The sequence below is a fragment of the Staurois parvus genome, unplaced genomic scaffold, assembly GCF_062004578.1.
Source record: "Staurois parvus isolate SC_StPar_1 unplaced genomic scaffold, SC_StPar_1.0 ptg000303l, whole genome shotgun sequence".
Lineage (NCBI taxonomy): Eukaryota > Metazoa > Chordata > Amphibia > Anura > Ranidae > Staurois > Staurois parvus.
In genome coordinates, this window is record NW_028318099.1 from 6,307,620 (window position 1) to 6,335,495 (window position 27,876).

Below are 27,876 nucleotides of genomic sequence, written 5' to 3' on the forward strand. Positions count from 1 at the left end.
ACGTTAAAGTAGAGTTCCAGCGAAAAAAAATAAAAAGCAGCTACAAAAACTTGTCCCATAGATGTGTGCAAATGCACTGTGTAATGACATGTGTGCAGTGCAAGCTGTCATCTAAAGATGACGCCCCCTAGCCAGTGTGCTGATCACTACTTGCCAGGAGACAGGAAGGGATCTCCATCCCTGATGGGTGTAAAATGGTGGACAATGATGTACCAGCATTACACCAAATGGATTACCTGCTCAGGGTCCTAGAAGTAGGTTGTGCAGGTCAGAGGGCTGGGGGTATCGCCACTGTCCACATCAGTTATCCACACATAGGTTCTGCCTCTGCCTCTTCCTTCACCTCCTCCCCCTTCTCTGGATCTTGTTTATTTTCATACCCAGCTCATCTTCCAGCTTAGTGTGTGACAGCAGGGAGCCTTGTGGAGTTACTGTGACAGCAAGGTGTGTCTGGGGACTTTACCAGCCCTCCCCCCATTGTAGCGCCATGCCTATGATGTTTTTGCTGGTACCTGCCCTGGCAGGAGGGGAGGAGGAGGTGGAAGGGGAAGGAGAAGTTGACAGCTGAAATGTCATCGGTTGTTAAGGACAGGGCGGCCCCAGTCCTTAACAACTGATGAATGCTGGAATTCTTTCTTTTACATTTCAGCTGTCAGTTTTTGGCATCGGTGCATTTGTGTACTGATACTCGTACAAAAACACAGGTATCGGTGCAACCCTAGTTAAAATGCCAGGGCAGTACAAACATCCCCCCAAATGACCCTTTTTGTAAATTTCTAAAGAGGCATGTTGAGTCCATGGAAGATTTTATTTTTTTGCCAAAAAGTTTTGGAAAATGACAAAACTTTTTTTTTCACACAGAGTTGTCAATTAAATGATAAATTGCTCACACATGCCATTTGTATATGTGGAATAACACCCCAAAACACATTTTGCTACTCCTCCTGAGTATGGGGATACTACATGTGAGACTTTTTGGCAGCCTAGCCACACACAGACCCCCAAACTCCAATGACCACTTTCAGCATTCAAAGGGCATATTCTTGTTACTTCCTTGGAGTCCCTAAAATACCAGGATAGTGCAAACACCCCCCTCCCCCCCAAATGACCCGTTTTTGGAAAATAGTTACAGCAAGGAATTTGATAAGAGGCATATTGAGTATTTTTCAGATATCATTTTTTGTCACAGGGATTTGAAAAAGAAAAAAAGAAAAGAAAAAACACATTTTTGTTTTCTTTCTTCATTTTCGAAAAACTTATGGCAACAAATGAGATCTACAAAATACTCACTATGACCCTTAGCAATTACCTTGGAGTGTCTATGTTCCAAAAAGGGGTCATTTGGGGGGTGATTTTACTATCCTGGAATTTTATGCCCAACATTATAGCTTATACCACGCATCACCCATTCTTCTAATAATGTCAGTTGTATGTAAAAAATTGTTTATTTAACCGCTTCCTGACCACCCTATAGCAGATATACTGCTACAGGATGGCAGGGGTGTGCAAAATCATGTATATATGTGATTTTGTATCTCCGGGTAGGGGGCTCACACGTGTGCCCTACCTGCGCCGCAATTTGCAGCCACGGCTGTCGATCACTGGGTCCTGGCTGGTGATTACCAAGCATCTCCAACGGGGAGGAGGACTGCTTTGTTTACTAACAGTTCTTCCCCCTGTCAGCTCGGGCACAATGCTCTGGATGGCTGTGCTGTCCACAGCCATCCAGAGCAGTGTGATTACAGTAAAGACCACATAGACCGCCCCTTATGTAAAACACTCCCTGCACACAATTAACCCTTTGATCATCCCTCATGTTAACTCCTTCCTGCCCAGTGCCATTAGTACAGTGTCAGTGGTATTTTTTAGCACTGATCACTGTATTGGTGTCACTGGGGATGTCAATGACACCAAGTCAGTTCCCCCCAGTGTCAGAATGCCCACCGCAGTCCCGCTATAAGTTGCTGATCGCCGCAATTACTAGTAAAAAAAAAAATTCCAGTATCTATGCCGCCATTTGTAAACGCCATAACTTTCACGTAAACCAATTAATTTACACGTATTGGGATTTTTTTCAGCAAATACTTGTAGCAGAACACATTTTGGTGTAAATTAATAACAAAATTAGATTTTTTTTTTTACTGGACATGTTTAATAGCAAAAAGTAAAAAAAATTTTTTTTTCACAAAATTGTCGGTCTTTTTCTTTATAGCAGAAAAAATAAAACCCGCACAGGTGATTAAATACCACCAAAAGAAAGCTCAATTCGTGGGGAAAAAAGGACATAAATTTAATTTGGGTGCAGCGTTGCATGACTGCACAATTTTCAATTAAAATAACGCAGCGCCATAACACAAAATATGGCCTGGTCAGGAAGGTGGGGTAAATCCTTTGGAGGGTAAGTGGTTAATTGTTTTTACGGATACCTACACTCTGCTAAGCAGCTTCTAAGGAGTTCTGCCAAGTATTCAAGGATGCTACCAGCCATAGAGCATGTCACTTACTCAGGACTCGCTTGTGCAAGGTATTCCTGGGCCAGCTAGTAGTTAGTTAGGGTTGATAAGGAACTGTTTATCCAATGACTGTTTTCATGCCATTTATTGAATCCAGTAAAGACTGTTAAACTTGTCTTTAAGACACAATTCACCATTAATTTCTGCTAGCGCCAGGGATAACCTGCATAATGAGTCCACAGTTCACAATTCAACAAATTGCAGTTGTGAAGGTTAGGTGACTGTATCCCAAGAAACCTTGTTGCTCTCTACACCAACAGGACACTGGATGTTGAAAGCAAACAAAGGAGAGAGAGAGTGCACAGGCTCCTTGTTGCAGTAACCTTTAATAAATGAATAAAAACAAAGTAAAGCTGCACTCACAAGATAAAACTTACATAAGGCATGTCGTCCACTAAGTCTCCATGTCACTGCTGGATATACCCTCTTTTGATCATGGTCAGGATGAAAACTTGGCTGTCAGCTTCAGCTCAATAGGCATATTATCATTGCATGCACTCCTGGCTGACAGGTTGCTGAGCCCACAACGGGGCAGATGGCTGCTCGTGGCTATCCAACAAGCCGGCACATTGCATAGACCCATGTGTGTAAGAGGATCAACAGCGGGTTGGATGACAGTTGCAATTACAACGCGTCCTGGAGGGTGGAGACTCCTTTTTCAAGTCCCTTTTGTTTGTATTCATTATTTAAAGGTTACTGCACCAAGGAGCCTGTTCATTCTCTATCTTCTTTGTTTTACACTTATCCTTAAACCTGGTCAGAAGTTACTAAAGGGGTGCATAATGGGGATGGTCTATATAATGCACCTGGGCATGTTTAAGCACTGATGGATATGACGTACACAGCACTACTGTAAAACACAATCTGCATTTAATGAAGAACATGATCACTACTAAGGGCAACCAAATTGGCTTCAGAACAGCCTCAAACAACCAGTCGAGGTCTGATGCAGTGGTTGGTGGGATATCCTCTGGTAGCGAAGGGTGCCATTTGGGCTCCCTCACTGTTGGCCCATCTCCTATAACAACCGGGAACAGATCAGTGTTATGGAGACTTCTATCCTGACCAGCAGGTACAGCACAGGGAAGGTTAATGTAGGACAAATATGAGACCTATGTGTTTTCCTTATTCATAGGGTTTCGTTCCATTACTGGGAGCAAGGTAGCTGAGGAACGCTGGTTTGGCTAGTGGAGTGGCACAGCTTGGCCTGCCACACCAAATACAACAAGTGTTACATTGGAAGTAAAGCAATGGGACAACTCGTGCGATGGAGATTCAGCTTTATACTGCTTTAAGTGTCAGCTCATCTCTAAGTTAGGAGACTGCCTTAATGTTAGACTTTCACATGGCCACAGTTCCCACCTGGTCCCAGACATTGATGAGCACTCCTCTGGTAAAGGTACCCTGAGTGCACAGGCATGTTAGACCTTACCTACAAAATGGCATAGTGGGAGTAATCAATAAACCCCCACTCCCTTCAGGTTTGCGGAAACCCCAGAACAAGGGGTCACAAGAAAGTGAAAAAAACAGCATAGACTTCTCAGGGCACTACACTTCATCATGGACCCATACCCTTATGGTTGGTGATCTGGCACAGGCCACTACATATATACCAAAAGAGCTCTTATACAGTGAAGGAAATAAGTATTTGATCCCCTGCTGATTTTGAATGTTTGCCCACTCACAAAGAAATGATCAGTCTAAAAATCGAATGGTAGGTGTATTGAAACACTGAGAGACAGAATAGCAACAACAAATTCAAAAGAAATGCATGTCTAACAAATTATGCACTGATTTGCATGTTCATGAGAGAAATAAGTATTTGATCCCCTTCACAAAACATGACTTGGTGGCAAATCCTTTGTTGGCAATCACAGAGGCCACTCCAGGACCTTAATGTGCTTCTTCTTGAGCCACTCCTTTGTTGCCTTGACCATGTGTTTTGGGTCATTGTCATGCTGGAACACCCATCCACGACCCATTTTCAATGCCCTGGCTGAGGGAAGAAGGTTCTCACCCAAGATTTGACGGTACATTGCCCCATCCAACGTCCCTTTGATGCGGTGCAGTTGTCCTGGCCCCTTAGCAGAAAAACACTCTTAAGCAGAATGTTTCCACCACCATGTTTGACAGTTGGGATGGTGTTCTTGGGGTCATAGACAGCATTCCTCCTCCTCCAAACACGGCGAGATGAGTTGATGCCAAAGAGCTCGATTTTGGTCTCATCTGACCACAACACTCTCAACCAGTCCTCCTTGGCAAACTTCAGACGGGCCTGGACATGTGCTTTCTTCAGCAGAGGGACCTTGTGGGCACTGCAGGATTTCAATCCTTGAGGGCGTAGTGTGTTACCAATTGTATTCTTGGTGACTGTGGTCCCAGCTGCCTGTAGATCATTGACAAGATCCTCACGTGTAGTTCTGGGATGATTCCTCACTGTTCTCATGATCATTGACACTCCACGAGGTGAGATCTTGCATGGTGCACCAGACCTTGTTAGACTGACAGTTGTTTTGTGTTTCTTCCATTTGCGAATGATTGCACCAACTGTTGTCACCTTCTCACCAAGCTACTTGGCGATAATTTGGTAGCCCAGTCCAGCCTTGTGTAGGTCTACAATCTTGTCCCCGACATCCTTCGACAGCTCTTTGGTCTTTGCCATGGTGGAGAGTTTGGAATCTGATTGTTTGTTTGCTTCTGTGGACAGGTGTCTTTTATACAGGTAACAAAATGAGATTAGCAGCACTCCCTTTAAGGGACTGCTTCTAATTTAAGCTTGTTACTTGTATGAAAGCCACCTGATAGTCAGAAATCCTGCTGAATGATAGGGGATCAAATACTTATTTCCCTCATGAACATGCAAATCAGTGCATAATTTGTTTTGAATTTTTTGTTGCTATTCTGTCTCTAAGTGTTACAATACACCTACCATTCAATTTTTTAGACTGATCATTTCTTTGTGAGTGGACAAACATTAAAAATCAGCAGGGGATCAAATACTTATTTCCTTCACTGTATATGGAGTGTGGTGCCCTGGGAAGCACATGCTGTTTCTTCCTCTTTCTTGAGACTAATTTTTGGAGTTGTGTGACATTTGGATTGGGTCCCATTTCTCCCCATCATCTTGCAGTACCTGTTTCCTTGTGAGCATTCTGGCTTTGGTTGGGTTCCCCTGCGCATGGTTTGGCCATGTAATTTACATCATTTACACTAGTCTGCTAAAGTCTCTCCTAATGAAGCATGATCTGCAGAATGCGTTCACATCCTCCTAGAAGTCTACATTGGTGAAAGGAGCTCTGTCACAGTCCTTAAATGATGAAAATGCTGTAGCTCTAAGTGTATTTATGCTTGATTAACAACTATCTATATGAATATACTACTGTAATACTTTAGGCGGGGTAGCCTATTTTATTACGTTCAAAGATAGCACCTATTCAAGGTGTGGGTGTAAACCAAAAAATTATAACAAAAAAGGAGTAGTAGTTACCATGAACCAACTAACAAAGTAGGTAATAAACACCCAAGCAATGGAGCTTATCTGTAAAATCACATTTATATTATTCCCTTTGGGAAAAAGGTAATATCCATAGATGGTGACATGAAACAATCACCGAATACACATTAGAAACAAGCAATCCGGATTGCAACAATGAATATTTCTAGTGGTATTCACTTTGACTGGTTTGAGATATACAGCACCATGTTTGCAAAATTTGCCAAAATTCAGCCGTTTATCCAAGGCTTTGTATTGTACACATATATATCCTGCATATACAACGATAGCAGTAAGACAAAAAATTAGCCAAGTAGATAGCTACAGTAGATATGCATGATCATGATCATAGAATGCGTGAGAACTGCAAAAAAATGCAAGTGGAAAAAAGAGAGATGAGTATGCCCATTGATAGAATGCAAGAAGGAATTCCCATGGAATTATACAGTGGTTTTTTTTTTTGTTAAAGAAATATTTATTGGGTTTTATGCCAAGAAACAATTAAGCCATTTGCACGGTGTAACAAGCATGATAAAAAAGATTACATTAATGATTAGATAGACATTGCAGATGATGTACATAAGGCGTTGCTATGTTCTGTTTTCCAATGTGTGGTGGAGTGAGGAGACCGGGGTTCACATCAAAATCTATATGGCTTCACAATACATCGTACAAATGTAGAAAAGAACATAAAAGAGGGACAAAAACAAAGGTATATAGCAGAGGGCTAAAGAAAGGATGGGGAGAAAGGAAGGCGGGAGGGGGGGGGGGGCGGAAAGAAAAGAAGGGAACCAGTAAAAAAGGAAATCTGATCTCTGAAGTGTAGGATTGAAGAGAAATAAGGAGAAACAGATAAGTGTAGCCGAAACCTCTAGTGGAGCCTCTAGGTAGCAAGTTGTTAAGCGGCCCCTTGTAGGGGAGGGGGGGGGGTGGATCCTGAAGTTATCAAGGGCCGCATGTGCATATGACAAATTAGATTAGTTGACCTCCGTCAAGCAGAGAGATTCCAAGACTGCCAATACCTTAATAAATACATTATCAGTACATTTTAGTCAGAATTGGAGACAGTGTTCTGGAGGGGGGTGTAGGTGGGGGCAGGACCTGCCATAGGATTTTCCAGAAGGCTTTTCTTGTTCAGAGAGAATGTTCTCGAAACGAAAAGAGTCCGATTTGTTTGGACAGGATGAGAAAAGATCAAGTTTTTATGTGTGGAGGAGGCGGATGAGTTCCTTTTTTATATCGGATACGGCGGTTGGTGGTGTAACCTCTATCCATTTTTTCAGGATGGCTTGTCTTGCCATCAGAAGGCAAGTAGATATCCAAGACTTGTTTTGTTGAAGAAGTAGATGTATAGTTGATTTAGGAAGTTTAACTCCTGTCACAAATTGGATGAAAGATAACACTTGATCCCAAAAGTTTGGAGATGTGATGGCAAGTCCAGAATCTGTGTTTAAGGTTTGGTAGGTTACAGAAACAGAGAGGACATTGAGGGATGTTTGATGCGGACTTGGAGAAAGAGCAAGTCATATAGGCCCGATGCATAATTTTCAATTGCTGTTCCCACCAGAACTCATTCGTAAGATAGGCACAGGTGGTGTTGAAACCTGCCAAAATTTGTTCCACAGACAGCGAGTCCTGGAAGTCCTTAACCCATGAGGTCACAGATGTAAACTCTAAAGGTTTGGTAAAACAAAGGTTAAGTGGGGAGTAGATGTCTGAAATTTTAAACCTGCCTCTGCTCAACAGAGTGTCAACCAATGTGGTTTGAAAGCGAGAAGGCTTGTCGGGGGCCAGTGATTTAACAAAATTTGTCACTTGCATTGCATATATAAAATGGTGTAAAGGCAAGTCCAGGCTCCTTAAAGTCGGTAGGATTGGTTTCAGTTTACTGGAAGAAGTGTCAAAGAGTTGTGAAACAAGTGTAAGATCTTGTGCGTGCCATCTAGCGTAGGATGCATGTTGTTGTGGATGAGGTAAAGAAGGATTACCATGGATAGCGAGGTAGCGGGAAACCCATGGGGACACTCCTAATTTGCGACTAATTTCTCTCCAGGCCACCAAAGTATCACGTAAAAGAGGATTGTTTTTTAGGGGAGTTGGAAGCTGATTTATATTGCAATGTAAAATAGCAGCTAAATTGTATGGGTGTACCATAGCAGATTTTAGCTGGTAGTTAGAATAAATAGACGATTTGGATAACCAGTTTAAAATGACACGTAAGAGACATGCAAGGTTATATATGCGAATGTTGGGAAGGCCCGACCCCCTTCGCTCCTCGGGAGATAGAGTTTTTGCAGAGCTATGCATGGGCGGCGACCCCAGAGAAATTTTGTGAGGGCTGTGTTTAATTTGGTTACATCTTCATGTAGTAGAGGAATGGTCTGAAGCGGATAAAGTAGTTTTGGGAAAGTCGCCATTTTAAAAAGATGAGATCTCCCTAAGAGCGTGAGGGGCAGACCCGCCCACATGTCCAATTCACCCAGGATTTTAGCAATTATTGGAGTAAAGTTAAGTGAGTAGAGGGAAGAGGGTTTTTTTCCAATTTTAATCCCCAGATAGGTGATATGGTGAGAGGCTAGTTTTAGTATATTAGAAGACGCCCAAGGTGGTGGTCTTGTGTGGTAGAGAGGCAACATTTTGCTTTTCGAGAAATTGATGCAAAGGCCAGAGCAATGTCTGAAAGTGGCAAAGATGTCACGAATAAGGGGTACGCCTAAGGTGGGGTTCGAGGTAAATATTAGAATATCATCTGCAAACAGTGCGATACGGAGGTTTTGCTGTCCTAGTTGAATGCCATGTAGTTGACGGTGAGAGACAAGGTAACGTGCCAGGGGTTCTAACGCAAGGTTAAAGAGGAGAGGCGAGAGCGGGCATCCTTGTCTGGTTCCTTTGTGCAAGGATATGGGTTGGGACATAAGTCCTGCAGCTATTACCTGAGCTGTCGGGTTAGAGTACATAGTGGTAATTTGGTAAACAAAGGTGCCTGAAAATCCAAAACGTTGCATAACCAGTTGGAGCCAGGTAAATTGTCAAAAGCCTTTTCGGCGTCAAGGGATATAATTGCTAAGTCTTGAACGGGATTAATTTGGGCATGGTGAAGAACCGCAAGAACCTTACGGATACTGGATGTGGCAGATCTCCCCTGGATAAAGCCGGCTTGGGAGGGATGGATAAGAGAGGGTAGGATATCTGCTAGCCTTTTGGCAATTATTTTAGATAAAATGTTTGCGTCAAGGTTTAGAAGGGAGATTGGGCGATAGGAACCTGGTTCCGTAGGGTCTTTGCCTTTTTTTGCTATCAGTTTAATGTATGCCTGGTAGCCTGAAGGGATATAGCTGCCCCCGTCTAGAATGTTCTGGAATACAGATGATAAGGTAGGTGTGAGTATGCTGGAAGACATTTTATAGAATTCCAATGTGTATCCATCAGGGCCTGGGGCTTTGCCATTAGCCAACATCTGGATCGCTTAGGTGATATCAGATGCAGTGATAGGAGCATTGAGGGCAGATAAGGCTTCCTGATCAATCTGGGGAAGATTCATTCTGTCCAAAAATGCATTGGCCTGGGGTGTGTCTATTGGGTCCCTGCCATACAGTTGGGAGTAAATTTTTTCTAAGATGGCGATAATTTAGTTTGGTGTAGATCGCTAGGAACCTTGATAGTCTTTCAAGGCTGTGAAATGGGTCGGGTTAAAAGTTTTTTTGCACATGCGGGCTAACAGTTTTTCAGGTTTATTACCGAATTTGTGAAATTGTAAATCAAGATACGATTGATTTTTGGTTTCTTGTGTTTTGGCCCACATATCAAATTGATGTTTGGCTTCCAGCCATAATTTTCTATTTTCAAAAGAGTTGGAGTCTGAAAGCTTTCTTTGTGCTATCCCCAATGACTCGCTCGCAGTGGTGAAGTTGTGTAGCACTTTTTTTTTATACATGGATGCGAAAACTATAATTTTGCCCCTTAACAGAGCCAGTCTCCCAGAACAGGTTCGAAGTGGATTGATGAGATGAGTTGGTTGCTACAAAATCTGCCCAGGTAGTATTAAGCACTTGATAAAGATCTTTATTGTTGGCTAAATATGAAGGAAAGCACCATATATGGGGTGATGCGTTTGAGTCTAGTTGTTCCAGGACAATGGATATAGGTGCATGATCAGAGACAGCTATATCATGTATGATTGGGTTGGTAGCAATCGGTAACAAAAGTGAGTTGCAGAGCAGCTAATCTATCCTTGAGAGGGAAAGGTGTGCGTGTGAGTAGAAGGTGAAGTCCCTACTGTCCGGATGGTTAAGACGCCATATGTCAATCGACCTGGAAGCTTCTGCCAAGTCAGATAGGACATAAGTAGAAGGATGAGATGTGAGGGAGTGTTGGGAAGCTTGTTTTAATCTGTCTTCCTGCCAGTCCATACAGGTATTGAAATCACCACCTACCAGCAGAGGTAAGTGGACATATTGCGACATCTGTGAGGAGACCGATTGAAAGAATTTTTTTGTGGTAGAATTGGGTGCATAAATATTGACTATAGAGAGGTCTTTGGAGCCTATTTTAAAATGAATAGAGGCAAGGTGTCCCTCGTCACCATGGGTCATAGAGACAACGTTAACTGGGAATCTTTTATGGATCAGTATGATCACACCTGCCTTTCCTTTAATAGAAGGCGAGCCCGAGACCTGCACAACCCACAATTTTTTCATACGGGGGAAATCTAAGTTAGAGAGGTGGGTTTCCTGTAACAGTGCAATGTCAGCCTTCAGTGGTTTCAGATGACGAAGAATTCGTTTATGTGGAGAGCGGAGGCCCTTGACATTCCATGATATGATGGAAATCATTGCATTAAAGCTGTAATGAAATAATGCAGGTGAAAACTATCCGTGATTAAAGTGAAGGCTGGATCCACCCTGACCAGCCGTTGACAGGAGGTTCTGAGATGACATGTGTGGTAATCAGTAGAGGGTTTCGGTGCTTCAGAGAGAAGTAGTGTAGTAATGATAATTAGTCTATGTAATAGTGTAACTAATGGGGTAAGGGGGAAGCAGATACAGCCCAACAGGGGTCGCATATCCAACAAGAAGGAAAACATACCAACCTAGGTAGCCTGGACTTCTCTGTATTCCGCATGGTTCTCCTCACCATGACCCATGCGACTGGGTAGTCGTAAGGTTTAAACCCACACCGGATGTAAGCAGATGAGGACTCACCAAGATCAGCAGAGAGAGGCCATGGAGAGGGGAACCCTGCGGAGTCAATGAAGAAAGAGAAAAAGAAAGAAAAGGTCATAATTGATGGGTTATTTAGGCACAAACAGCATAGTATCAAACCTTGCTTAAGTTTTAGTAAGCATATAGAAAAACGTTAAGCAATAATAATAAAAAAAATAAGAACAAGGCATTAGAAAGGCAAGGAGCCCAAAGTTGTTTAGCTCAAGGGCTGGACAAACTGCCAGACAAACTTAAGAAATATGAGGTGTTGCTGTGTCCATAGTTGAGATGCAGACAGCCGTCCTGTCTTGTTCATGGAGGGCGAAGTTGTAGTTTACTTGCAAGATGATTAATTATTTGCCTCTTTGGGGGATCTTTGCAGGGACTGCGTTGTTCCCTGGAACTTTTATCATGGATGTCTTTGGGGAGGTGCGGCGGATCAGTGATGTCTTCCAAGTAGGAATGGATATATTGAAGTGCTTCATCCAGTTGTGTGAAGGTTTTGGTCTCTCCAGAAGGTGTGGTCAGGCGCAAGGTAGCTGGATACGCCAAAGTAAATTTCAGACCCTTCTGTTGAAGGGATGCACAAATAGATTGAAAAGATTTTCTTTTGCGTGACACTTCTGGTAAATAGTCTGCGAAAATCAGTAATTTATGCCCATCAATTTGCAGTGAATGGGAGTTACGGAAAGAGGTCAGAATAGCCAATCTGTCAGCGTAGTTAAGGTACTTGGCTATAATGGATCTTGGTGTGCGTCTGTCATTAAAAAGTGATCCCAAACGATGAGCTCTTTCAACTGTGCATGGTGCTGTGAGGCCCAAGGCCGCAGGGATACGTTTAGAGCATAAATCCATTAAACTCGCTGAATTGACCAATTCGGGTAGGCCCACAATGCGGAGATTGCTCCTGCGGGAGCAATTTTCCAAATCATCCAATTTGTTTAGTATGGATTTTTGCAAGTGAGCATATTGTTGCGTATCTGCAGTAATGGAGTGGAGATCATTCTCCTAATCTGAGATTCTGTGTTCAGTGTCAGAGAGGCGTTTCGCTTGTTCGCCCACCTCCCTCCTAATTTGTTCAATGCCCACTGAAACTGCATGATCTACAGCCAAAGTTATGGTGGGGGACAAAAGTGATGCTACCGCTTGGGCAATTTTGGTGTATTGGTCTGTTGGGACCAGTGCTTCTTGAGCCCCTGTGGCTGTGTGAGATTGTGCTGCTGCCATACCTGTCTCCATGCCATCGGCCATCTTGGCTGCAGAGGAGGGAGAACTGCACATGTCGGGTCTCGGAGCGTGTGCAGAGCTGGGTAGCGCCAGCAAGAGGTACCGTTCCATGCAGCGATGGGCTCAGCTATCGAAGAGTAGTATGGGGGACCCAATGTGTGGGTCTTCGATGCGGGGAGCAGATGTTGTATGCAGACGGAACCAGAGCCACGAATCTCACGTCCTTCACATGCGGCGCCGGAACTGGAAGTAATTATACAGTGTTGAAAGATGCATACTGTCCCATGTTCCTTCATAGCTTGAATACTGTGTGGTTAAACCTCCATATATCGTGAAAATATGTAGATATCTTTATCCCCTCTGGGTATTCTTCCAGATACACATCATGGCAATTGCATTGTGGAGCTGAGAATAAATTGCAAAACTTCAGATTTTAACAATGCACCCCATTCACCACCGTTGTATTGGCTAATGACCTAGTCGTTTCCCAGGAAATAGAATCTTGAGACTTGATTGTCATGTTGTAGATATAGAGTGAATTATTCACACAGTTCCCGTTAGGGTAATGCTCAAACCTCATATCACGAGTATTCCTTGTGCAGAGTTCCCGCCCGATCATGAGGCATATCATGTGGCGCAATTACATGGCCGCTCTCACCAGTCCATGGTTTTGTCCACGTGGGACGTTGCTTCCAGGTGTGATGATGTCAGTACGTTACATTAACGTGTTTCATCCACCAATCAGTGCAGCCTTCTTCAGACTAGGGAGGATACAGTGAAGACTGCTTAAATACCCTGTACTTTAATTGGGAATAATGTACAGCTTCCCCTAGTGACCAAAAATCACCATGACACATTCAGAAAATTCCTTAAAATGTCAGTATATCAGTAAGAGTAAATGATCTACCTAAAGGAAAAAATTATATATATTGTAACATGGCAAATAATCAGAATTACTCAATTTCAATCCAAGAATACCTTGAAATTAAGTTCAATATTTCAACCTTTTGGAACCAAAGTTTCAAGAGTATATATCCAAAATTTTTCTTTCTGTAATAATAATTTATCAAAATCACCTCGTCTTGGGGAGATGTTTAGGAAAAAAATACCTTTTACCTTAAAACCATCAATTCGTCCATTGTGAACTTCTTTGAAATGTTGAGCTAATGGATTTTCTCTATCCAGTCTTCTGACGTCATCACACCCAGAAGCAACGTCCCATGTGGACAACACCATGGACTGGTGAGAGTGGCCATGTAATTGCGCCACACAATATGCCTCATGATCGGGCGGGAATTCTGCACAAGGAATACTCGTGATATGAGGTTTGAGCATTACTCTAACAGGAACTGTGTGAATAATTCACTCTATATCTACAACATGACAATCAAGTTTCAACGGGCTGAGATTCTATTTCCTGGGAAACGGCTAGGTCATTAGCCAGTACAACGGTGGTGAGTGGGGTGCATTGTTAAAACATCGCTACATGTTATTGCACACCTCATCTGAAATTTTGCAATTTATTTTCAGCTCCACAATGCAATTGCCATGATGTGTATCTGAAAGAATACCCAGAGGGGATAAAGATATCTACATATTTCCAGTGGCTGAATGGTTAGCACTTCAGCCTGGCAGTACTAGGGTCCACGGTTCGAATCCCAGCCACGGCACCACCTGCCTGGAGTTTGCATGTTCTCCCTGTGCCTGTGTGGGTTTCCTCAGGGTACTCCAGTTTCCTTCCACACTACAAAGACATGCTGGTAGGTTAATTGGCTCCTGTCTAAATTGGCCCTAGTATGTTTATGTGTTAGGAGCCGACTGGCGGTAGCCTCTAGTGACCCACAGGCTGGAATTCCTCAGGGTGGGGAGTCTAAGCCTCAGTCTGCTGATTCACCAGAGCCCCTGATGGTGGGGATAGACTTGAAGCAGCCTGAGACCAGGACGTGACCCCCAAGTACAACCAGCTGTGGTAGAGGCAGCTGCCAATGGCAGGTGACAGGTGAGAGCCAGATGTGAAGAGGTAGTAGTGTAGTCAGACAGGCCGGGTTGGATAACAGCGGAGGCAGATGGTACAGAGCGGCAGGCAAAAGGATAAACAGGTCACAGGCCAGGTTCAGCAGCAGGAGGTCAGACAAACAGGAGAAGGCAAAAGAATGGTCAGACAAGCCAGGGATCAGGGCAGGAGAAGGTCACGATAATCCAGGTCAGGCAGGTTCGGCAACAAGCAATCTCAGCACTAGGAACGGGAACAGGAATAAGACCATACGGCACTTGAGCATTGCAAGAGGCAGCTTTAAATAGAGCGCCCTGTGCTGTCATTGGTGACAAGCTCGCGTGCGCGGCCGCAACTGCCACCGTGGGCGCCCAGGTCCTAGCGCCCGCGTGTTAGTGTGTTTTGACAATCTGCGCATGCGCATACCTATGCGCCGCGGCAATCCCTGACAGTATGTATGAATGTGAGTTAGGGACCTTAGATTGTACGCCCCTTGAGGGTAAGGGACTGATGTGAATGTACAATATATATGTGTAAAGCGCTGCGTAAATGGACGGCGCTATATAAGTACCTGAAATAAATAAATAAATATTTTCACGATATATGGAGGTTTAACCACACAGTATTCAAGCTATGAAGGAACATGGGACAGTATGAATCTTTCAACCCTGTATAATTCCATGGGAATTCCTTCTTGCATTCTATCAATGGACATACTCATCTTTTTTCCACTTGCATTTTTTTGCAGTTTTCACGCATTCTATGATGATCATGCATATCTAGCTATATACTTGGCTAATTTTTTGTCTTACTGCTATCATTGTATATGCAGGATTTATATGTGTACAATACAAAGCCTTGTGATAAACGGCTGAATTTTGGCAAATTTTGCTGCTGCATATCTCAAACCAGCCAAAGTGAATACCACTAGAAATATTCAATGTTGCAATCCGGATTGCTTGTTTTTAATGTGTATACAGTGATTGTTTCATGTCACCATCTACAGATATTACCTTTTTGCCAAAGGGAATAATAAAAATGTGATTTTACATATAAGCTACATTGCTTGGGTGTTTATTACCTACTTTGGTACTTCGTTCATGGTAACTACTACTCCTTTTTTGTTGATTCACAACTATGCTTTTTGCTTTTGATTTGTTTTATAATGCTTTTTTCATTGTGCTTTGGGTTTTTACACACATGTTTTTGATGTGTGTTTGTTATTTGCCATTTTTACTGCGTTTTGCATTTTTTTCAGCTTTTTTTGTTAAAGTGAAAATGTTACTGTTGCTATGCAGAAAAACCACAAAACATTGCAAAAACCCATTAAAAATGCACTACACGTGTTTCAGCAGCTTCTCCATTGAACTATATTGCAGCAAAAATGCTGCTTTTTGCATTTAAAAAAGTCCCGGGCCCTTTCCAAAAACGCAGCAGCTCAAAAAAAAGCATAAATGTTAACATGTCCCATAGGAAACCATATTAAATGGCCTTTAGTGCATTTCTGCAAAAAACACATTGGTGAGAACCAGGGATTAAAGTACAGTTAGATGGGAGGTTGTAATGAGGAATCTGGTGTTATTTATGTTCTATCTGACACAAATATTGTGTCTTAAAGTGTTTTTAACATTGGACCTAATATGTGAGTTGTCCATTTCTGAAGCTTTTTTTGCACCTAAAAAATCCTGTATGTCTTTTTGTTGTATTTTTTTAATTGATTAGCTATTTTTGTTTGCTGAGGATAAGCTGTTTTTTTGTGTTTGCCTGCTTTTTAAAATAAAAGGACTTTTGCTTTTACCAGCATGCTTGGCTGATGATCTCAGGCTCCTCGAGATTACAATTGAAGGAAACCGAGGGAAAAATAGGTGCAATCCTATCACCTTCATACATACAAGCAATGATAATAAACCAGGGGTGCCCAACCTGTGGCCCGCTGGCCCTTTGATGTGGCCCTTAACCTCAAACCAGGGAAGTGCTCTTCTATTATATCCTGCGGGTTTGGGGTACTTTCTGAAAGTGCTTCACATCCACAAGATATAGTAGAAGTCTACGGCAAAGTGCAGCTAACCCGCAGGAAAGCCACAGGTGCACTGTGTAAACAGCAGTGCATTAGTGTGAAAGCAGCCTTATAGGAGGCTCAGGACAGTAAGGACTAGTTTACATTTAACGTTTGGGGGGTGGTAAAATCCCATAGTTGAGATATGTTTTTACCACAACAAACCCCCTCCCCCAAACACTAGTGTAATGTCAGGGGTTGTAATGGTGACCCTGATCAATGCTCCAGGGGGGCCGGGCAGCATCCCTGTCACATTCTGTTTTGTAGTTGACAGGAAGGGCAGCGGTGGTAGCAAAAGCAGGAACCAATCCCCTCCATTTTCCTCCTGCAACCTCTGAAAGCCATTTTCTCCTGCTCTCTCTCCCATTGGCATTAAGTGGCTACAGGAGGAATTACTCCGAAAGATAAACAAACGTAACCAGCGCTCCAGTCTTCATACAACCAAGAAGATACCAAAATGCCAACCAAAGAGGTGCAGCCCTTCTAAGATCGGGAAATCTGAGCACTAATGAGAAAGAACAGACAAGGGCTTACTCTCATCGTGCATTACCGTGGTAAAACACGTGTTTATAGAAAAAAGAAGATATATACTCACAAACCATCTGTGTCTAATGATGCGTATGAGCTGATGCGTTTCGGGAGCTAAAGGAAGGGGGTTTAGCTCCGAGGAAGGGGGTTTAGCTCCCGAAACGCGTCAGCTCATACGCATCATTAGACACAGATGTACTGTGACTGTGTTTGTGGACCACATATACTGCTTTTAATAATGCTGGTTTGTGAGTATATATCTTCTTTTTTCTATAAACACATGTTTTACCACGGTAATGCACGATGAGAGTGCGCCCTTGTCTGTTCTTTCTCACAGGAGGAAATTATTCAGTATTCTATTCAATATAAAAAAAATTTGAAATTCATTTAATTTCATTGTGGCCCTAGCTCTTCAAAAGGTTGAGCACCACTGTAGTAAACCATGGACTAGCACACCTAATAATTACTAGAAAATGTACTCTTAGTTTAATGTTTTGGGGTAATGGACCCCTTCATCAGACAATCTGTCCTGATGAAGGGATCCAATGTCTTGAAATTTTGAAATAATAGGCCTCTTTTCTCCCTTCTCTGTGCTGAATTGTTGGGGTAAACTATCTTATTACTCTGCACTGTATACTACTGCTTACTGTACATACAGTATATGTATTATGAATGCTTTGATCTTTCAGTTATTCCCTTGTTTCTTTATGATATTAATAGTACCTTTGCCAGTAATTATTTGGTCTGCCAGTCCATGGTTTACTATTATGTATTGTGATTGGCCGCTAGGCCCAAACACTGTCACAGAGAAAAAGGTCACATATTCCCTTATGCATGGAAGCTTTGGCTAACGTTGATGGCAGCAGTGGAGGACGGAACGGTGGGGCACAGGGAAGGTTAAAAATGCAGGGTGAAGGGTTGTCTTTAAAAAAAGAAAACACAGCCCCTGAGTGTAGACTGTAAAAAGTATTTAATGGTGAACATGTAGATGGTAATAAGTAGGCTCATAAAGGGTTAACAAAACACAACGCCTCGTAGTTGTAATCTGGAACAGTGAACAGGAATGCACAGGATCTGAGGACTGGCGTGCTCCTTGTTCCCTTGCTAGCTCCTGACCCCATACTCAGTTTGTTCCCCTGCCAGCTCCTGACCCCATATTCAGCCTAGAGATTATGCTTATTCCATGCACCAGTCACCCCCTTTTATTTTGAAGGGTTGTCTTTGCAAAAGGAACTGTGTTGGGCAAGACAACAGTATTTCTTTAAGTGCCCAAAGCAACTAAAACTTGCTTTTCAGTGCAAGTTCCCCTTTCAAGAAGAGAGGGAGATATCCTCCCACCACTACTTGAAAATGTTGCATGATAGTTGTAAAAGAAAAAATTCTAAAATATACTTACCTCCTACTGGCTGCAACTAGCTGAGTGTTACATCACGGACCATCCAGCATAATCCTGGGAACAATGAGTTTCTGGAATATTGTACAGTGCCACAATGTCTTACTGTAATATTTGGGATGCTCAAGTTTCTCGGACCATGTAGGAAAGATTGTGACATCATCCTCTGCACTGTGGAAGCTAGGTAGACATTTAGTATATTTTCTAACTTGTCTCCACTACTGGGTTTCTTTATTCAAGCAGCATTTTATAATGGGAGTGGGAGACCTAATGTAATAAGTGAACCTAGCTTTTAAGTGAATGGTCCTCTTTTAGGCAGCATCTGGAAAACATTCTGTAATACAGGCCAGTAAATGAATAGAACTATTTGTTACTAATGCAAACAGTATGAGTATTTCAGAGCTACATCTACTTTCTATAAAAGCAGATACTGTATATTGCCCATAGCAACCAATTAGACTGCAACTTTCCAAGTACATGGAGGACAATTAAAACCCTAAATCCGTAATTTTTAAACTTTGGATAGATCAGGGTAAACTTAAACATTTTCTGTCAGATTTTTACTTTTGTTGATAACCCCATTTAGGTGTTTTCCCTTGCTTCCTGTACCTGTACTTATTTTAGAAACTTACCATTACTTTGTGCCCTATTTTGGACATAGACAGCAACAAACTCCTGAATGAGCATCTAACCTTTCCCCACTCTACCTAAAATAAAATATTTTTGACTGAGCTGGGATTTCAATTTAACACCTAATTGGTTCTCTTAGACAGCACCCTTTTTTTCTCCTTCTCCAGTTTCATGAATAAATCAAAAGTATGCACTATATTACTGACCTTAAATGGGATTCTAAAATAACTGAGCTCAGAGAATGGCACAAATGAGGCCTTTTCTCTCTCGTTAAGGTAGGCAATTAAATCATAAGATGTTTACCCATAGTCAAGACTTTCAATTTTAAAAGCATTAAACTAGAATTTGACTTTTATTATTACAGCATTATTATTATTATTATTACAGCATGTGTTAATTATTTTTTTTCTTCAGAATGAAGCCAATCAACAATGTCCTTATAATGATATTAAAAGCTATTTAAAAATAATAATAACAACAACCATATTATACTTACCTGCTCTATGCAGTGGTTTTGCACAGAGCAACCCCGATCCTCCTCTTTTCGGGTCCCCTGCTGGCACTCCTGACCCCCCCCCTCATGCCACGTGCTCCCAGAGCAAGCAGCTTGCTATGGGGGCACCCAAAAAACAAAGGTATACCGCTCAGGCAAACAATCCAGATCAATCCACAACAGGTGCAGGCTCTGGCTCGCCACCACACACGATGCAATAGGAAGAAGGGTCAGTCACACACTGGAAGATAGATGAATATAGTGTATATATATTGATCCATAGGACACACAAAACACCCCCCCTCTCACCTCATTGACTCACTGGCTGTAAATGGACAGCAGCGGGAGCCAATGGCTCGTGCTGCTGTTTCAGCCACTGAGGAGGGAGAGTCCCTGGAGAGCTGAGGCTCTCGTGCACATCTCTGGATCACGATGGGACTCAGGTCAGTATTAGAGGGCTGACTGCTGCATGAAGAAGGTTTTTTACCTTCATGCATAGAATGCATGAAGGTAGAAAACCTTGAACCTTTATAAACACTTTAACTACTTGTCTACCAAGGTACATTTATAAATGTACTAGTATCGAGTGGTGAAAACAAATTTAGAACTGCTACTGCAGCTGTGAACTAGGTATCGGCTTTAAGAGCTGGTGAAGGGCTTTACGAGAAAATTGATTGGGACTCCCAATGTCTCCATAAAAGGGATCTGTCACCTGCCCATGATATCACATATGATAGCAATAAAGTTAGACAACAATTTACAATGTGAAAAAATTATATAAAAGAAATAATAAGAAAAAAAACATTCCCCTCTCCCCCACACACATCCCTTAAAAAAGCACAGCGTAGGGTGAGCACACATTTGAGGTATTGTTGCGATCGTCGGAGTGAGAATAATAATTCTAGAGCTGTAATTTACAGGTAACTATACACTGATATCCTGTAAAGGCTTTAAAGTGTAATCTATGAAGCATTTTGGATACCCAAGTTTTTTGCAATTTCACTGGCCAGCACAATTTTAAAACTTGACATGTTTGGTATCTATTTAGCTCAATGCAACAACATCTGTTATATATTATCTAAAAATGGGTATAATATTGTGTAGTTTGTCTCGGGGGGGCAGAGGGCTAGAAAGCACTTAGAAATAAGGGACAAAGTGTCTACATGTGTCTCATAAGGGTCAGAAATGTAAAATAAAGCTTTTTTTAAGAGCCCATTAAAGCCTATATGTTGTTGTAATTCACAATAAATGGATTGCCTTAACTCAGTGTAGATTTATGTGTGACATAAAAGGCATTAAGGCATGTGCATTAAACATACCACAATGGACCAGATAAGTGTAAATGGGATGTAAAGGACTTGTACTAAGAGAATATGGTATCACCAAACTTGCCTAGAATGCTTGCTCTGATCTAATGCTAACCCAATGGCTTGAATACTGTCTGAAGAATTGAACCAGGTGTCCAGTTTAGGAGGTTTGACTTCACTCTGATTTTCTAGTACCTCAAAAAGCATTAAATATCAATCTGTGAGGCTAGAATATGGACATTACCATTGAAAAATTGTTTTTAAAGGTGCAGGTTTTAGGTTTTCAACATAATCCTGACTTTACTACCTGATGGGCCACTAACTTGAAGCAAGCAAGCAGCCAGTGACATCTAAACAATCTGAACCGCTGTATTACATTCTTTATCAGGTCCATGATGATAGGATCAGGATCACAGCTCTGAAGCCTACACTTTTAAGAACAGTCACTAATAGCAGCTCTCATATACTGTATCTAACCTCACAGGTTGCAGCAGTGGTCCCAGATAAGGAAACCTGGTGCTTCTTGTAGATATTATAAGACCTTCGGAAAATCCCTTTGTCATCCAGACTGCATATCCTCTCTGCCAGTGATAGTTGTCAACTGTGCTCTTCATCATTCACAGTATAAACAGTGAACTTGGTGCGATTTTATTGCTTGCGTGACTGTTATACCAGTGCTGTGAGAACTTCAATCCCTATGTCAGAATCATTTATACTTTACAACAAAATGAATCCATACACCAGTGTAAGTGTTCTTCAAAAAATATTATTGATAACCACAGGCTATGCAATATCAGCAAGCCATGTGATTTAGTCAAATTTTTGTGAAAATTGCATTTTATACACCATGACATGTGAAGCATACCAGAGAGTTTGTTACATTATGTATGGCCGTTGTGAAAAAAGGATAACATTATTTTCGATGTGCACAGAAAAAGTGGGATGGTTACATTGGGTAACATGGCTCAACTATGCGTTTACAGCTGGGCACACACCGAGTTTTTTATTCATTCAACCAGCAGGCTGAAGGAAAAAAAAAAAAATCACATATTCCTGCATCCACACAAGCGATGTGGATGCAGGAATATCCCCCAATGTACTCTTGTATACTGACAGCTGGGTCTCCTTCCCCTTTGTTACAATACACTGATCATCGCTGCAGCCATTGGCTGCAGACCGCTGATCGAATGCTGGTTTTCCAGCAGGGCCATTCGACAAAAGCTGGTCTAACAATCTGCTTCTGGTGAACAAAGAAAGCTACACACAGATCCAAATTCAGCTGTTTCCTTGCTGAATCAGACAAATTTCAATCCTCCTGTACCCAGCTTTAAGCTGGTCCTAGACGATTCGACTGGTACAGCAGGGACTGGTTTTGAACCATGTGTGGGCAGGACTAGTGTACCCAAGTTGATCGATCAATCAACTTAGGTACAACCAGCCTGTTGGATTTTACATGCACTTATATAATAGCCCCTAGCAGTAATCATTGTGTTCTCTTGGGAGGGACAGCTCCTCACACCCCCTTGCCAGGAGAACATAATGGCTCCACGGGAGGGATTCCCCCATCAACACTGACTGGGTGCAAAATCAGGCTCACTTCTGCATAGAAACCAATCAGCTTCTAACCTCAGTTTTATCAATTAAGCTTTGGCAATAACACCTGGAACTGTAATTATCAGAACACAACACTAATGATGATAGTGGTACGGTACTACAATCTGTGGGATTGCTTTAATAAAACTGGTGCACTCTGGCGCAGCTGTGCATGGTAGCCAATCACCTTCTAACTTCAGCTTGTTCAATTAAGCTTTGGCAATAAACCCTGGATGCTGATTGGTATCTATGCAGAAATTAGCCTGATTTTGCACTCTTCAGCTTTAGTAAATTAGCCCCATTGCGTTTTTGAGCAATTTTCGTTCCTGCAACCTGGCATTTCTTGCATCTATGGCCATTTTTAGGCAGAATTTTACACCCTTGGGTGTTTTACCCAGTGCAATAAAAACAGGCAATGTAATAGACTGGAGTATCACTTCTGACAGTCACACTTTGCAAGGATTAATTAACCAAGGTTAATTGTTTCCAAGTATCAGAAATACCCATTACCAAAAGTGAAGATTTCCCAATATGTTGGCGTTCCTCTGTGTGCCTCACCATTAAGAAGCTTTTCCAGGCAAGAGTAACCAATCAGCTAAGTGATATTTCAATCTACAGAGTGTCCCTAAAGTCTGTACACATAGGAAATATCACTATATGTATATATATATATATATATATATATATATATATATATATATAATCACACTATATAAGCTTACCAAACCTTAATCCCTTTGACTTATTTTTTGGAGGGTATGGTAAAGGAGAAGATTCACAGATATGAATCACCTGAAGTATTGCCTCATGAACAAATGTGCTCAAAATTGACAGAAATGTGGAGTTACTGCATCAGGTTTATGTGAATCTTGCAAAGTGCATGGAACCTTGCATCACAAATGGTGGAAATCACATTGAAGATGTTATTGATTAATAACCCAATTAAATAAAATGTTGTTGAAATATGCATTGAAATTTATTGAAAATATGCATTTTTCCTATGTGTCCAGATTTTAGGGACACCTTGCAGTACACCATACAGTTGTAAAGTCTGAAAGATCTCTCAGTTTACCCCAACATGAGTTTAGTATAATCCACTGCAGCCAAATTCATAGAACTTCTTACATGTGAAGTGAAGGGTTAGCTTCCTAAAGTCTGTGCTTTCTGATTTTCTCTCCTGTCTATGATGTACATTCAGCTAGATTTACGCTTTCAAGACAGGCTTGAATTTGGTTTATGAGTGTGAAAAACTTCCTAATAATGACATTTAGATATATCAACTTTTTTTGTGTGTGATAGATAGAAAAGATCCTGCAGTACAGGTGTATAGGGAGAGAACTCTCAAATTAAAAACTAGACAAAGTAAAAAGCTTGTTGACCACTGGAGCCATAAGCTAGTAGTCTATGCTCGCTGTATGCATTTTAAACTGAATGAACATTCAAAGTCCAGCTTCAGCTTGCTTTATTTTAATCATTTGCCTACAGGGCACTTTCACCGTCTTCCCGCCCAGGCCAATTTTCACCTTTCAGCACTGTTGCGCTTTGAATGTCAATTGCAAGGTCATGCAATACTGTACCCAAACCAAATTTTTATAATTTGGTTTGAGACAGATAGAGATTTCTTTTGGTGGTATTTAATCACCACTGGGTTTTTTTTAATTGCTTGCTAAACAAACAAAAAAAGACAATTTTGAAAAACAAAAAAGTTTTTCCTTAGTTTGTTATAAAATTTTGTAAATAAGTATTTTTTCTCCTTTATTGATGTGTGCTGATGAGACTGCACTGATAGGTGGCACTGATGGGTACTGACAGGCATCATTGATGGGCACTGAATGGCAGCACTGATGAGCACTGATATGTGGTACTGATAGGTGGCATTGAGAGGTGGCACTGATAGGCGGCCCTGATAGGTTGCACTGATGGATACTGATAGACTGCACTGATCAGGAGGCACTGATGGGCATTGACAGTCATCACTGATGGGCACTGAAAGGCAGCTCTGATGGGCACTGATATGTGGCCTTGATGGGCACTGATATGTGGCATTGATGTGCACAGAAAGGCAGCACTGATGGGGCTGTACTATTCATCAGGGCACTGATGATCAGTGCTGTGATTATCAGTGTAGATTCCCCCTCTGAGGAATGTTGCTTACCGACTCTCCGGTATAACCGGCATTTCCTGTGTACATGTGATCAGCTGTGATTGGACACAGCTGATCACATGGTAAAGCATATGTCATCGGCTCTTTACCGCGCTCAGTGATCTACTGTATCCTGGGGACACAGTGCACCATCGAGCGCCACACTGCGCACCTCTGGAGGCTTGCATGCGCAGTTAAAGTGGGAGGACATCATATGACGTCCTCCCAGAACAACAGAGCTCCCATCCGTCAGTTAAAGCAGAGAAAGTTTAGAGCTTCTGTCATGTTTTTATTGCTGTGGAGATTTACTGTCACTTCCTGTTCTGGCACTGGGACTCAAACAGCAAAAACATTTTTAGTAGAATGACTAGAATGTCTGACAAATATAATTGCTGTCTGTGCTTTCCTGTCCTAATAAAAACTACTGTGCTCGTTTTTACAGGTATCACAGGGGCAGAAGTAAGGGACAATCTCTCCAATAGAATCATAGACAGGAACAAAATAAAAAACTGTCAGAAAATGTAATTCTTCCTCGCTCCTCATTAGTTTCTTGGTTTTTGCACAGGAAAAGGAAAAGAACTTTCAACATGTGTGCTGCATCCATTCATTAGCCAACCCAGAGGAAGAACCACAGCAAATCCCTACGGTATGTAATTCCTGCTTTGATAGATGGATCTCTTAGTGCCATTTATTCTTGAGCAGAGATTTGCATTTGTCTTTGAATAGTAGCTGATATCTGCCCATCTATAAGCAAGCCACACACAGGGGGTTATTTACCACAAATGAAGAGTGTAAGCTCTGCAGAGAAACCAATCAGCTTCCAGGTTTTATTACCAAAGCTTAACTGAACAAGCTGAAGTTAGAAGGTGATTGGCTACCATGCACAGCAGTTCCAGAGTGCACCAGTTTTAGTAAATGAACCCCACAGATTTGTAGTAAGGTACCACTAACATAATTAGTGTTGTGTTTAGATAATTATATGGAGGTCATATGTGTATATTTTAAAAACTTTTTACGCCTTTTCTTTTTTTCTCCTGCTTTACATGCACTTCAAGATGTCCAGTGAAAGTGACTGTAACAGTGGTTGAAACAAGCTATAAAATCATATTACACAGGCGATTCTTTTACCCTTGCACCCCTTTAGTGACTGAGTTTGCCCTGGCTCTATCACTGTCAACACCATGGTGGCTTAGTGGTTAGCCTTGCTGTGCTAGGGTCCTTGGTTTAATTCCCAACCAGGACTCTATCTTTATGGATTTAACATGTCCTTGCTTGGGTTTCCTTCCAACTTCAAAGCCATGCTGGCAGGTTCATTGTCTCCTGTCTAAATTGACCCTAGCATGTGCATATGGGGTAGGGACCCTTAGTGGTGGGCTCCTTGAGGGTAGGGTAGGGTAGGGTAGGGTAGGGTAGGGTAGGGTAGGGTAGGGTAGGGTAGGGTAGGGTAGGGTAGGGTAGGGTAGGGTAGGGTAGGGTAGGATTGCCACCTCATCCCTTTAAAACCGAACACATATTAATTACACAGGTTCTGTGGCTGATTAAGGTGGTAATTAAACTCACTTAGTGCCTTACCTGCATTAAATTAACCTCAGAACCTGTGTAATTAATATGTGTTCGGTTTTAAAGCAATGAGGTGGCAACCCTAGGGTAGGGACTGATGTGAATGTACAGCATTTAAGTCAAAACATATTTCACCAGCACACCATGGATCTTCAAAATAGTGCTGAAAAATATAATAAAGTAATCACATCACAGCAGTAAACTGCAATGAACGTTTTGGAGCCACACAGGACCCCTTCATCACATGCCTGATGAAGGGGTCCTGCATGGCCTCTAAACATTGCAATTTACTGTTATGGTGTGATTGCTTTCATACATTGTTGGATGCTATTATGAAGATCCATGGTGTGCTGGTGACATATATTTAGACTTGTGTTGATACCAATTTCTAGCCACGTGCTTCAAGCAAGCTCCAGAAATGTGTGCGATGGGAATATTTTATTTGTAATATATGTAATGCACTGGTTAAATCATTTTTTGTGCTATAGCATTACCAACATAAATGAAAAAATTTACTGCATGTAAATGTACTGAAATTATAATATAAATATGAAAATATAAATAAAGGTATGTTTATTTTTTTTAATTAGAATGTTTTTTTAAAGTAATGTACTGAATACTATCATTCAAATACAGACCACATACAGTTTGCAAGGTACAATATTTTTGCAATAGTCACCCTTAGGCAGGGGCGGACTGGCCATTTGGAAATTTGGGCACTGCCCGAGGGCCCGGGGTCAGTAGGGGGCCCCATGAAATGCCCCTGGTACCTTTTTCATAGGTTTTTTTGAGTTTGGGCAAGGACACAGGGGCCCCATGATCCCCTATTGCCCGGGGGCCCCATGAGTTGTCAGTCCGCCCCTGCCCTTAAGTCACAATAGATAGTAGAGAGATATCAGTGACTCATAAGATGCTATGAAAAGCCACTGTTGCATACAAGAAAGGATACTGACTCACTATGATACAGGCATTCATTACACCGCAGAACAGCCTACAGTAGAGTGCATTGCTAGGTAATTTATTGGAGATCCATAAGGATGTGATGACAAAATACAACCAGGTACTATTAGGATGCAATCAATGCCTGATAGGCAGGAAGTTCAGCAAGAAATGCATTAGCTCTTATCTTGAATAAAATCATGCATGTGTAGAAGCTTACCATTTAAGCCCTCTTCCTTTCTTAAGTTTCAATGTCAGCACAGTCTCAATGCACAGTAAAATGTTCAACAGAGCCAGCAGCCAGTACATAGGGTTACGTTTAATTTCAGTGACTCTCCAAACTCCAACTAATGAGTGAAGAAAGAAGAGAAGTCTAGTCAATACTGCACTGAGGCATACAAAACATTCCATGCTGGTGCGTCTTGCTCCTTTGTAATTCCCTGGAAATCTCAGCGCTGATGACTTTCTTCTAATTCAGTGAAGTTTTCGTAGTGGACAGGAAAGTTACTCCGGGGAAATGCGATGTGTATTTCTGTGCAGATGTGCCGATGCTGGTTCCTCTTCAACAAAGAAGCTTATAGCTGCATATTAAATCGCCCCTCCTCCAGACTTCCTGAACTTCAGCTTCTAGGGACTTTATCCTGAGCTGAGTGGTTTCTCAGAGCAACTCACAAAGAGAAATAATGGAATTCATGCCATCATTACGGTTTTGTGGCATTGAAAGGCTTGTAATATTTTTATTGCTTCAAGACAAAAGCAAATGAAGTTTGTTTTTTGACACTGGTTGAATTGAATTCACTTTAATAA

The 27,876-nt window shown here is 41.8% G+C and overlaps 1 protein-coding gene across 1 annotated transcript in view; it reads right to left on the bottom strand.

Annotated features, from left to right (window-relative positions):
* The window catches only part of TMEM26 (transmembrane protein 26), a 103,316-nt gene extending 75,690 nt beyond the window's left edge, over window positions 1-27,626 (bottom strand). The window contains exon 1 of the mRNA XM_089683200.1: window positions 27,290-27,626. Within this exon, the coding sequence (XP_089539326.1) occupies window positions 27,290-27,480 (191 nt within the window). The 5' untranslated portion in view covers window positions 27,481-27,626. The remainder of the gene's footprint in view (window positions 1-27,289) is intronic.
* Window positions 27,627-27,876: the final 250 nt, after the last annotated feature.